Source organism: Anoplopoma fimbria, chromosome 4 (genome assembly GCF_027596085.1).
Source record: "Anoplopoma fimbria isolate UVic2021 breed Golden Eagle Sablefish chromosome 4, Afim_UVic_2022, whole genome shotgun sequence".
NCBI lineage: Eukaryota > Metazoa > Chordata > Actinopteri > Perciformes > Anoplopomatidae > Anoplopoma > Anoplopoma fimbria.
Window position 1 is genome coordinate 20,126,278 of NC_072452.1, and position 13,352 is coordinate 20,139,629.

At 37.4% G+C, this 13,352-nt stretch overlaps 2 protein-coding genes across 2 annotated transcripts; both read right to left on the reverse strand.

The window, feature by feature from the left end:
• Positions 1-228: 228 nt before the first annotated feature.
• On the reverse strand, positions 229-7,695 carry LOC129090315 (probable E3 SUMO-protein ligase RNF212). Its single transcript, XM_054597918.1, has 13 exons — positions 7,624-7,695; positions 7,284-7,400; positions 6,512-6,573; positions 6,289-6,363; positions 6,097-6,153; positions 5,764-5,822; positions 5,610-5,669; positions 4,527-4,591; positions 3,731-3,791; positions 2,674-2,716; positions 2,409-2,463; positions 1,375-1,444; positions 229-599 (listed from the first exon to the last, which is right to left on the reverse strand). Exons 2-13 carry the CDS (start codon positions 7,390-7,392, stop codon positions 455-457), a joined length of 861 nt encoding a protein of 286 aa, XP_054453893.1. The 5' UTR covers positions 7,393-7,400; positions 7,624-7,695; the 3' UTR covers positions 229-454.
• Positions 7,696-8,370: 675 nt separating this feature from the next.
• Positions 8,371-11,387, reverse strand: si:ch211-255i20.3 (transmembrane emp24 domain-containing protein 11). Its single transcript, XM_054597920.1, has 5 exons — positions 11,120-11,387; positions 10,492-10,583; positions 9,553-9,678; positions 9,226-9,372; positions 8,371-8,880 (listed from the first exon to the last, which is right to left on the reverse strand). The coding sequence occupies exons 1-5, from the start codon at positions 11,247-11,249 to the stop codon at positions 8,731-8,733; spliced, it is 645 nt and encodes a 214-aa protein (XP_054453895.1). The 5' UTR covers positions 11,250-11,387; the 3' UTR covers positions 8,371-8,730.
• Positions 11,388-13,352: the final 1,965 nt, after the last annotated feature.

Here is a 13,352-nt window from a genome sequence, read left to right on the forward strand (position 1 = left end):
TTGCGTCAAATTGTGCCTTAAGGCTCTGTGCGTTGAGGCCTGCAGCTTTCTCTGCCGGATTAGTGAAAGTAGCTCACTTTCAAAACAACACGGCTAAATAACACTAACTCTAGTGGATAACGTGACCTGTTGCCACACAACTGATACTATCTGTTGTGTGGCAACAGGTCACGTTAACTGTATACCGTACTTCTTTAAAAAAACTAAACCAGACTAATGTCATTATTTCACCACTTTAATTGATTTTGAGCCAATTCAACAAAACAGAATCTGAGTTAAGTCATTTATGTAAAGTATGATACAAGCCGAATACATTTCATTTCACCTGTGATTCCAGGGTTGTAAAAACAACACACAAACTCATTGGTGACTCATTTCAGGCAGTGAGAGACATGAATACCTTTATACACACTTCAGTGGCTAGGTGTATTTCCTCTAAAGGCTTCATGACAGTTTATGTGTGTGTTTGATTAGGAGGAGGGCTGACCAGGGAGGACATATTGTGTCTGAAGGAGGAGAGAGGTTTGAAGAAGGGAGACTTCCATCCAGAACTCTGGCCGTATGAAATATCATGGGTCATCGGAGATCCTTGAAAACGACTGGGGGAGGAGGAGAGAGAGGAGAGGAGAGGAGGGAGGAGGAGGAGAGGAGGAGAGAGGGAGGAGAGGAGAGGAGAGGGAGGAGAGAGGAGAGGGGAGAGGGAGGAGAGGAGAGGAGAGGAGAGGAGAGGGAAATAAAGTTAATTTACACTTCATTTGTGTTTTATTGTCATCAAATACCATGAAATGACGGAAAACCAGCACTGCAATAATCCGTCTCTCAATACTTTCCAACGTTCCCTGTTTTTATCATTTAAATGATCACTTTTTTTTTGATTTCCCAAAACTAGAAACTGTCACTCAAACAGGAGTAAATAGTGTGTTTTTTTAGTTTGTTAGGGACAATTTTCTTAGCCAAAGATTTGGTGTGTTTGTGAATAGTTTGATGTATGTGAAATTGACTGAAACTGTGCACATATTCATGGTAATAAAGGAAAAATTCACCAAGTGCAACAGTGTAACTCATTGTTGTGTTTTTAATATATTTTGGACAACAATGGAGCTCTATAGCACAGAGGAATAAGCTTTATCAGGCTTTAGCTACTAGACAATATATATTGGCTGGATCAATTCATTTTATATTAATGAATTCATTAAAAGTATACAAATGTATTTGCAGCCTCTTGTTAGACTCACAATCATTCAGACAAGTTGCTCAAAGTGGAAACGTGGAGTTGATAAGCTTAGAATATGTAAAAAGTATTTTTGTAAACAAACACTAAATCTCAATTATTCTGATTACATCATGATGTCTTTAATGTACAAAATGAGTCACCTGACTGTAGATGAGCGAGCCGAATGGTTGGCCAACATGTTCTGGTTGGACGACCTGTGAGGGACGGTACCTAAACCAAACACCAGAGAGACCCAGCGTTAATCTTTAACACAGCTCACACAGATGTAATAATGGCTCATAATGATTGTAAAATGCCTGAGATATTTCTGCCTCATTATCGGCTCATGTGCTACTTCACCATCACATTCTGCAAGTCTCGATTGGAAAAACCTCCAGAAAAACAAGATAAATGGGTGAATCATCGTCCACACGCAAATTCAGATGTTGCTAACCAACAGGGCAAAACACCGAGCACATGTACACAATCCTCTGCTGCAGAGAGCTTTACAATAAATGACACTTTACATCCTTATCTAGCATTAACAATACATTTAGATGTCTATGCCGAAGAAAAATGCTACTGCTGGTTAAATATTATGATTTCCTTGAATACAATAATTGTCTAACCAAACGCTCACACAGATTTACTGAGGATCGCTATGCACAATCCTACTAACATTTGAAAGCTGTCACCTAATTTATCTGCCACAATGGAGGTCAAATCCTTTAAGCGACTAAATAACACAATCATAGAGAATGGTGTAATCCTAAACATAACAGCAGCCAACATCTGCACTGGTTTAATCCCTGTGGGTGGTCAGCCGTGGAGTCCATAACCACCAAGGTTGCAAGATGGTTTTGTCAGGTGATTATAGTGCAATTATCTCTGTGTCAATGTGACATCTTGTTTATATATATATGCAACTTTAGATGCGTACCTCTGGAAGACAGAATGTATTGTGTTGTTTCCAAGGTTAAAACATCTTCTGTGCCGTGCTTGTATACAGATTAAGCAAGGAGTCAAACCACTGACTGTGAATATTTACTGGTATAATGCCTTAACAGAGTTATGCCACAGGTAAATCACGAAAGGAGATCAAAGGGTTATGAGCTAAATTTGACACGGAAAAAACTTCTTCCTGTAGTGAGGACCAAAAACAAAAGTTTTATGACAGGGAGGGCAAAGCACATACCCATTCTTCCGTCTTGTGGAGGACTGATTAATGACAGTCTGGGGACAGTGTTCGGCTGAAAGACAGAGACACACAGAGACACAAAAAACACAAATCATGACTTTTTTTTTAAAATTCTTGTTCTTCAGTACTTTGATTCTTTGTGTAATGGACTGTGAAAGTTAATATGAAGATGCTGCATAATCCTGACGGATCTCATACGTTACATTAGACAAACTGTATACCAGAAATGGAAGCTTACCGCAGGTGAAGTAATGACACTTACTTTCCTGAACAGACTCCTTTCATCCACGTCCATGTTTTCAGTGCTGCAAGACATGAGAGCACGCTTCATTAGTCCTGTTGGTTTCAGTTGGCTGAGCACTACAGTGGAGCCTGAACTGTTTTTTAAATCGTGCCAAATAACAAAATAGTTTCATTCCAAAGACAGATATTCACTTTGGGAAATGCTGACTTTTACTTTTGAAGAGCATGCAAAAACAATTCCCCTACAAACGTTACTGATTATTTTAAAATATTACTCTAGAATGAGATAATCCCATGCTTTAACATACATTTTTATTTGACAATTCATAATAATGCACTTCATTTCAGGAGTATTTGATTCAGGAAAGTTCTGTGTTGAAGAATTTTTCTAATCAGGTTTTGTGGAAAAATATATTTTAAGACTAGTATAAGATAGTTGTTTATTTAATATTGTATATTATACTTTCTTGTTTATTTGTTGAAAACATCATGCATTTCTCCAAAACTTGAGAGCACCTGCAAAATATCAAGATGTTTATTTTGTCCTTCAGATTTATAATTAAAATTTGTAAATAAAATCTTAATATTTATGAATATAATTCCTGTTCAAGTTCCTTTCAAATAATCAATTTACTTTTTTTATTCAAACTGAATTGACCCTGCAGGCATGGTGGTAATACTGTAAATGAGGGTTCATATCCGCTGTCTATCATCTACACGCTCAGTAAAAGAATCTAGAGTCTCAGTGGATAAAAAAACACTTATACTATTAAACTCAAGCAGACAATCAGTCCTGTATCAACTGTGTCGAGGAAACCCAAGCAAAGCTCAGCTTTTTCAGGTGTGTGTGTGTAGATAACCGCAGGGCACAGCAAAGCTATACAGCAGCTAAAGCTAACATAAGACGTCAGGGCTGAGCTCAGGATATAGCTTGTTTGCACTGTGAAATACCTCCGACATTCTCTCTCCCTCTCGCTCATGCGGTGAGAGGTAATGAAGTGCAGAACAAAGAGAAGCATGAGGTGAAGAGATGTTCGGAGATACGGCGTGAACAGTTAGGGAGGGCCGAAACTCACATATTAGTCATCGAGGAGTGTCTGGAGAGGGACATGGGGGAGTGATACGGGATCTGTAGGACTGACACCAAACAAGAGAAACAACGTTAACAAACACCAAACTCTATTAATGAGGATTGGACATTTGCAGTCATACAGGGAATGTAGGAAATACATGGTTCAGTGATATGACCACAAAGACTCGAGTTTCAGGGTCAGTCAGTGGCCTAATTAGTCTTTTTTCAGCGACAAGCCGATGCTGCCTTGGTTTGCATTTTCTTACTGGTATTTGTAAAAGAGTTTTGTAGAACAACAAGTAGTCTTGATTTGTCTGCCTTAAAGTTTCAGGTGTGGTTTTGGAAATGTTATCTTTTATGTTACTAATAATGGGCTGGAGTATAGTTTCAAAATACCTTTTTTACTATCTCAAACTTGTCTCTGTCTCAGCCCACATTGTTTTTCTTTGTCTTTTTTTGTCTTTGGCTGGAGTAAGAGTCGGTTTTAGTCAATAATGCAACATTTTTGGCAAACTTACAATACTTCCTTTACCTATCCCATTTCAAAATGTTCTATATCCAAATGACTGTATTGAGTGATTGAAGTTATGACACATTTGATTCTATGACTCTACTATGAACAACAGTAAGACAACAGTATGAAGAATACTGAATAGGAGTTGTTCTGTGTTTTTGTACACACTGATCTGCTCAGACTTGACTTGGACTCGATTACACCCCTGCTGCAAGCAGTGTACAATATAATACTGTCTGAAATCACCAACACAATTGTGACACATAATTATGAAATAGATTTTTACCTGATTTTTGTCCATGCGGAGTGTGGGAACTGTGGCTCATCTGAGGCAATGATGAAACTTTAGCACTGAGTGAAAACAGTAATAAACAAGCTTAATCAGATAAACAGACATAGCTTCCAATGACATAGTAGTCGGTTTGAATCCTCGGATGAGAGAAGGTGAGGACTCTTCTCCCTTCTAGCTGTGTTTAAGCTAGACAAATTTAAAATCAGAATTTAGGGCAGAGTTTTTTCTTACAGTCTTTCCACCTTTGGGTTTTATTTTACAGAATGTTAAAAAAGGACTTAGCTGCACTCATACATTATGAGTAAATGATGTAGGATAACCTTAATATTTACCATCAATTAAGGCTGATATTTGTTTAAAAGTATTCTTAAAATACATATCAATGTTTAATCCAGAACCTGCGCTTTTTTTTTGCCCAATAAAGAACATTCCCTTGAACTTATTCCGTGCTTCTTCATGGTTGGAACTTTCCAGGAGTAGATGTGCCAGAAGTGACACCTAGTGAGCAGAGAGGAATAACAGCCAGCTGGTTGTAAATACATTTATAAGCTAAAGTGCTGCCAAACTCAAAGAGGCCATTTAATTCCAAATCATTAAAGGTCTTAATACCTCCTTAGATTATCATTTAGTCTTATTTTATGTACATTCTTTTATTTCATAAGCCTGATGATTACTGATGCAGTATGACATATAATGTTTAAATACTGTGTAAATGAAGGATGATGGAAAATTAGTCGACAGAATGGGAAAATAAAATGAAGCCAAATGCTTATTAGCAAACACTTTGGAAAATAAAACATATTTTTCAGGAAAGTCTGGTTTGTGTAACATATAAAGACGGCTAATTACACAGAAAAGTGGCTGCTAAAGTAGGAAAACCTGACAGCTATAGATCAGAGTTATAATAATTAAAATATCAATGCCTACAAGCATTTTGAACAGAGTTATGGATTTTAAGAGGTCTCAAATCTTGGAAAAATCAATACAATTGTAACAATTAAATAACACACTTTAGGATGGGTTAATTCCCATAATGACAAGGTCAGCATGCATGTAACAATCTACTCTATGCTTTACCTTTGATGCTGGAGAGAGTTTTCCAGCTTAGAGATGTAGGCGCTTTGTTCATTCAGCTTCCTTTTAAAGGGAAAGATCACAACAAAGGCACCCACATTTTCATGAACTGCAGTTTAGAAGTAAGTATGAAAATGCACTATAAAACTTGACTTACTTTGCCATCTGCTGCATTTCTTTCTTCATTTTGACTAATACCTCTTCTAAATTCTCATTCTGCAAGTGATATAATGGTTGTTGATGCAGTTTAAAACAGGTGTGACTATATTATACTGTAAGTAGTGTTTATATATATTAAACAGGCACAAAATACAGGAAACTAATATAATTATACTTTTAACATGGCTGGGGGGGTTAACAAAAGGATTTCCTACAATAGGACTGAACCTCAGAAATACAGTGTCAACACCTGTCAAATGAAGAAAAGCAAACCATCAATGACACGTGCACAACAACAAACTACCATGGCAGCAATAAATACGTCTCTCACCCTTTGCTGGTAGTGAGTCACTAGTCTCTTTTGATGTCTTGCCTGGAACATTATAACCTAAGAAAAAGGAGGAAACAGCAAATCTATATATACATATATGTATTGCATATATAAATCAAATCATCATGAACGGACTGAGACAATTAACAGACTGTTTTTAATATTCTGTGATAAAATTAAAAATGACCAAACTTTGCTGATTTCCGTGATGTGTTTGGTTGCCACATAGTTGATGTCGGAGAACAGAGCCTTCACCTCTGAACTGCTCTGAAACAAAGATATATCCAACGACTGTAATGACAGTAGGTCTGCAAAATGATACCACACAGTCAGCGATAAAGTGTGACGTTATCCTTAACACAGACAACCCCACAGCAATACGAGGATGCCATTCAATGAGGAGAAAGGTGCTTACTTTGTCAGACAGAGGTGATACGTGGCATTTGGCACTGCATATTAAACACTTGCCTGGTTTGCCTGAAAGAAAAGTTGCAAATATATATGGACAAAAATGGACAAGAACAACATTAAACCCCTGAGCCTTCCGCTTAGCACTTATTGTATTCGTATTAGTTTGTTGCACTTATTGTATTCGTATTAGTTTGTTGCTTTTGCACTTATTATTGTATTCGTATTAGTTTGTTGCACTTATTGTATTCGTATTAGTTTGTTGCACGTATTGTATTCGTATTAGTTTGTTGCACTTATTGTATTCGTATTAGTTTGTTGCACTTATTGTATTCGTATTAGTTTGTTGCAATTATTGTTTTCGTAGTAATTTGCTTCTGCACTGTACTTTTGCTCTGGTTTATGCTTTTAGATGCTTGTTTAAGAAAGGAGATGCACTTATGACTTCTGGTGACTAGTAGTCCTCTTGAATACCTATGTTGAATACACTTATTGTAAGTCGCTTTGGATAAAAGCGTCTGCTAAATGACTGTAATGTAATATAATGTAATGTAAAAACCCAGTGTGGCCATAAATACTGTAAATCTCTTCTTCAGGGAAACTGTAATTAATGTGAAGAGGTTTAGTTAGAAGCTCCTAGCTTTAGTAACTGGAGTCAAACTGAATCATCAGCTCTGCAATAGCCCTCAACCTCCAACAGATGGCCCTGTTTATTCACACTTTCACCAGATATGGTGCTGAAAGTGATTGTTTTTGTACTTGCAGTCATCAGTTTGTACCTTTCTGATAACACACACTACAGAGGACATGGCCACAGGTCGTGACAGCCAGCTTCCTCTCAGCACTGGGGGGCAGGAAGCAGGAGTTGCAGCAGACCCAGTAGGACATCTGAACACCTGAGAAGACGAGTGAAGCGTCAGGTGAAGCTAACACATGGTGCTAATGCTAACCCACGTGGTAGCTAGCAGGGTCAGTATGTTGTTAGCACATTTTTTGCTAATTGTAACATTTTTATTAAGCTTTTAAAGCAGTTTCTTTATTCATGTTAAGTGTAAGACAACCATATAACACGGCTCATTCGACCGTTAAGTTAAGTGCGTGTACGTTTTATTACGTTACCTTGGTTACCCCGCCGCCAGTGACGTAGAATGCTATCGAACGTTCGCTAGCTGGCTTAGCAACGGAGTTCTGAAGAGTGACGTCACGTTTTATTAATGTTAAATCTACATCACGTGACTAAGCTACAGGAGGTTTTTTTTGTTTTTGTTGACTAATTAACTGTCATTAAATATTTTCTATATATTTAACTAATTTCACTAGAATTTAAGCACTCAGTCCTGGCTAAACTAGAATAACGTTATGGTCTAGCTAACTGGCTAGGCTAGCTCATTTGCATATCTGGCTAGGCTAGCTCATTTGCATATCTGGCTAGGCTAGCTCATTTGCATATCTGGCTAGACTAGCTCATTTGCATATCTGACAAGGCTAGCTCATTTGCATATCCGGCTAGGCTAGCTCATTTGCATATCCCTAAACTACAAGATGAACTGCTCTCTGGTAGACAAAGGTCTGAACATGAGATAAGTCATGCATAACATTTGCTATTTAAAACAATTTATTAACTTAATTCAAGTTAAATTTTCATTATTTATTTTTTATAACTGACCTGTTTTTTAAACAAAAGGGTTGTTTTAAAAAATGAATAACCACAAAACATTTCCTCAAATTACATTTATTATTTTCACACTGTACTGTGTTGGTGTGTGTTCTGCCTTAATTAACATTGTGCATATTGGCTTATAATGGGGGCCAAACAGCTATATTTATAAATGTATTTTTTTACAGGAGTATAAACAGTTGTGTTGATATCAGCTCTAAACAAGATTACAGTTAACTTCAGCCAAATTAAAGAGCAACAGAGTTGAAGAATAGAAGAAGGAAAATAAAGATTTTATTAGAACCCTTTAGAAATATTGTAGTTTTTCACAAGATTTTCCAGATCATACACACAGAATTTTTTTTAAAAGCAGTGTTGGTGTGTTTTTTTCTGTCTTAAATCCTTTTAACAATATTTAAGCCATACTCATCTTTTAATCCTATATGCTTTTGATTTGAAAGTGTTTAAAGGCAAACAGAATGGAGTCTACAGTATATACACCAAGACAGGTATGGGCAGGACATGCTATAAGGTCATCAGGCTAAGCGCTGATAGGTCAGAGGTCATCATCAGACAAGCTTTTTGGCGATGAAGAAGTCTTTGAGTCGTTTCATCTGCCAGATACCAACCGACAGCAGGACGGAGGTCTGCACCACGGCCCACCATAGCACTTTACTGTTGGTGTTCTCACTGATCTGACGAAACACCTCCTCTTTCTCCTGAATGAAAGAAAGGAATATAAAACATTCAGGAAAATAAATATCTAATGACACCTTCGTTTTTAAGATAGCATGTCAGATTGAATTGCGTGTGATTTAGCTAAATACAGGCTTAATGATAATCCTCATTAGCACTAGCATGGTAAATAATATAAACAATATTTTGTGGTGACGAACACTGTGAACTAGCTTTCTATCAATTCTGGATACTGTTGATTTAATAACAGCAGGTACCACATTGCTGATACCCTTTCCTTGAGATCCTTTATGTGCCATGTACTCACATGTACTGTCATATCATGGGATTGTTATATTTGCAGAGAGGAAAGTGAAATACTGATTTACCCTCTGGTACTCCTGCTGCCTGGTGATGTACATCATCTGATCTATGAGGTGTCTGAGGCTGTCCTCCAAAATCTGCAAGTTGGTTTTGGTCTTGGCAGTGTTGGGGTCAATCAAGTGCTCTCCCATCTGAACGTCCAAATGTAGCTTCTGTGCAGCACAATGGAAAATAAGGGATTATTTAAAAAGAACTCTCAGATTTGTCGTCACAGTTATCCACAGATTTGACTGAGTGTGCGATTTAATATTGTAATACTGCAATAATCTATGTGTTGCTGCATGTTCCCCTCTGTTTTAAATACATTTTCTGTTTGTGTCCGTAGGTCTCACCAGCCTCTCTCCAGCAAAAACAGCAAACCTTGTGGAGTTGGTTTGGAAGCAAAGGAAGTGCTGACCAGAGGCGTGAGCTGTGAAGATGAGTTTACCAAATTTACCGTAACGTTTGGACATCAGAACCTAGAGAGCAGGAAAGACACTGTGAGTGCAACATTGGTTGTGATTTTGTTTCTTTTGGGTCAGTCAAGGGATATGTTTGTATATGAAAAAGAATCAGGTATAGCTGGTAGATTACTGTAGTACTGTAGTACTGTACTAAAGTACAATTTAGAGTATTTGACTTTGTGCTACTTTATACTTCTACCCCACAACACTTCAGATGATAATATTTTACTTATTACTGCATTCTTTTTTATTTATATTTAAAGGACATTTATTTAATAACTGAAGTTAAAAGTTACTTTTCAGATCAAGAGTTTTCAAACAAAACATTTGATCAGCATATAAGATGATCCTGTGTTTACATTTCCCTGGCCAAAAGTATATAAAGTATTTAAAATTAGCTCCACCTCAACCAGCTTTAAGATTTATATATTTACAGTATATGTTCATGCAACATGCATTAGTAATAATGAACCATGAATCTGACAGGGCTGACTTTTGTACTTTTACTAAGATCAAATTTGAATTGTAATTGAGTATTTCTACTGTGATGTATCACTACTTTTACTTAAGTAAATTGCTGAACTGAAGTTTGAGACTGATGCTATTGTACAATAACATAGAAATAAGTTCCTGCTGTAAGTCTTATAAGTTCTTAACATTTAAACCAGAGCAGTGCTGATCTTTAGTAACGCTGTTAAATGCATTTCATCCTCATTTGGATTTGGTTTGAATGAAAAAAACCAGCCAGCACGTGTTTAAGTGTACTATCACACACACGTGTTTGTGTGGTCCTGGCTTGATGATGAACTCTTCCTGTGAGTGCAGTACCTCATGGTTTGGGTCTCTGACTGTCACAGTGACGCCGAAGTGAGGGGAATGTGAGAACTTCTTCAAATCCCAAGGCTCCAACAAGAAATGACCTGAAGGTGAAGCACAGTCTCACATGAGTGCATTCACATACACAGTCATATAAAAGAAACACAAGTAATAAATATTAAGCATGAAGATGGAATAGAAAAATGTACACTTATTTTGGCTTTAATTTTAAATTCATAATATTTAGTGAGTACACCCAATAAAATAGAACAAATGTCACCCATGTACACAAACGCTCATATTTATCTTATTGTTGGTACTATTGTAGGAAACATTAAGTACTTTTGAGTACAATCAGTGGTGTGTACATTGAAAGGAATACTCTTTACATTGTCGTGACTTTTTGTTGTTGATGAAGCACAGAACAAATCAGTTTTCACAAAGACATCGTTACATAAATTACTTTTGCACTTGCTGGAGTGAGAGACACCCTAGCGTGGAGGCACATTTGACATTAGTGTGTGATTCAACAATCACGTGGCAATTCACAATACAGTTTTCCAAATCTAATTCAACATTCATTACTTCTGTTGAGATTTTAAACGACACTCAGGAGGATAATTCCCTCTCCAGGACTCACCGGTGACCAGCATGTCTTCAGGAATCTCCTTGATGATGCACTTTTCCTCCTGCTCTCCCAGATCAAAATACATGGCTGCTGCCAACATCAGGTAAAACTGGAGGAGGAAGCCAATGCCTCGCAAACTCATTTTCAGTTAACAATGAGCTATTAAATTACAATACACTCGACCGTGACCAAATGTTGGGCTTGTGGGCCAAGTTGACTTTTTTTGTAAATCTGCTAAATCTAACACAAGATTGATGTATTTTTCATCGACTATAGCTGAACCCACGTTTCCAATAGCATAATGTTGAAGGCTTTGAAGGCAACCCTTTGAGTGTGAGAAACTCACAGGTGCTGCTTTGCGTGACGAGACATTCTGGTCGTCTTGTGACTGGGTAAACTGGGAGCCAATAGCAAAGCTGCAACAGATAGTGATTGTTTGGGACTGAACACTTGCTGCAGATACAGATAATCCAACAGCGTACTCATAATACACCAACATGGAAGTAGAAGTAGCATTGTGACCCTATTGTGACGTATTTTCTATTACCATCATAAAGAAAATATCCACCAATTAGTATAATAATGTAAGAGCTATGGTACATTGGATTAAACATGTTGATGCTGATATTGCAGTAGACTTGTTCAATGCTGCAGTAGATTTGTTTCCACTGCAGGGCCTGCTGTACATTTACTACACTGAATAGAAAGTGATGGATGCTGAACTGTGCCTTAAGGGATAAATCACTCGCTACAACAAGATGCAAGAAATTGATGGTTAATCTTGGTAAATGCACTTCTCATCTGGCCTACTGACTTATTTCTTATTTTTTTTTGTCCTTTTACACTTTGGTGTTCACTTTTTAACCTTTTTAAGCAGTAAGGTGTCACATTGTCTGTTACTACAGTATGAGAGAAAGTTCAAATGTCTTTGCAAATTGAGTGGAAATTGTAATCCAAAACCATTACATACACTAGTTGCCATATGCAAACCCTAGATGAGGTCACTTTTAGAGTAAACCCCGCACACAGAATAAATCCTTCTCATTTTGAGCATCTGCAAAAGTTGTTATTTCTCAAAGTCAGCAAAGGATCAGTTTTCCTTCTCCTCCCACACTTCAGTAGTTTTGCAGAAAGTGTGAATACTAAATCAACATGTTTAATATACCGGCCATTGAAATAGTAGATTCAGTTGTAAACTGCAGTGGATTTATATGGCGTCTCTCTTTTGTAATACGACTATACTATCATTAACATTCTGCAATTCACAGTGAACCAAATAGTGCTACCTATCAGTTAGTTCTTACAGTATTTGCCCTCCCCGTATCGATCCTCTTGTTTGTTGTATATAATAAACATTAATACATTTTTTTCACTTTTTTCACGTTTCCTGAGCATACCAAAACAAACTCCCAGAAACCCTTTTGGTATGGCAATGAAACCATTTGTTTTGTATACACATCATAATGTATTCTTCATCATATAGTACTGTATACTCGCCGTATACTTCATACTTGCCTCCCTCAGCGTTTATCTGAAGAAACTATTGTTTAGGAAAGCCAGAAACTGTATCTGCTCCGGTTTCTCTTGGTTCTCTGTCTCAGTAATTTTCCTCTACCTGGTCGCTCAAAACGGAAGGAGCTCCCTTTTTGCACCAGATGTTTATTTCTTATTGCTGTTCAATCTGTCATCTGCAGGACGCTTTCTATGTTGCGTGGTGGGAAGGAGTGGGGGAGTCATTTTGTGATCTGTTTTCAAATTGTGTTGTCGTTGACCTGCCAAAAAACCTTTTCCTGAAAAAACAGGTCACCTTACGTGTAACTGGTGTCTGTTCAGGCTATTAACTGGGACTCCCACTTCATAGTGGGATGTGCTGCACTGGACGTCAAGGCATGAAGGTCGCTCTGTGAAATTTCAGGCCTTGAGCTAAATCAACCTTTGGTGAACTGTTTTAAATAGTTGTTGAGAACATTCATCAATTTTATGACCAACACCTCATCAGAGGGACACCCAGCCAAAACCGAGGCTCGAAACCCAGTTCATCCAGTTATAAGTATTTCTCTCTGCATTTAATTTGATCCTGCAGCCTCAGTGTTAGGAGCCCAAATGTGTGGTTTAGCAATTCATCAACATTGCACTGAGCAGAGGCACTAAAGAAAGATGTGATTGACTCCAACTATACAGAATGTCCTATATTCCTTCAGACCATCTCTTTCTTGAAGAAACACTTATAAATGAAGTCATGATG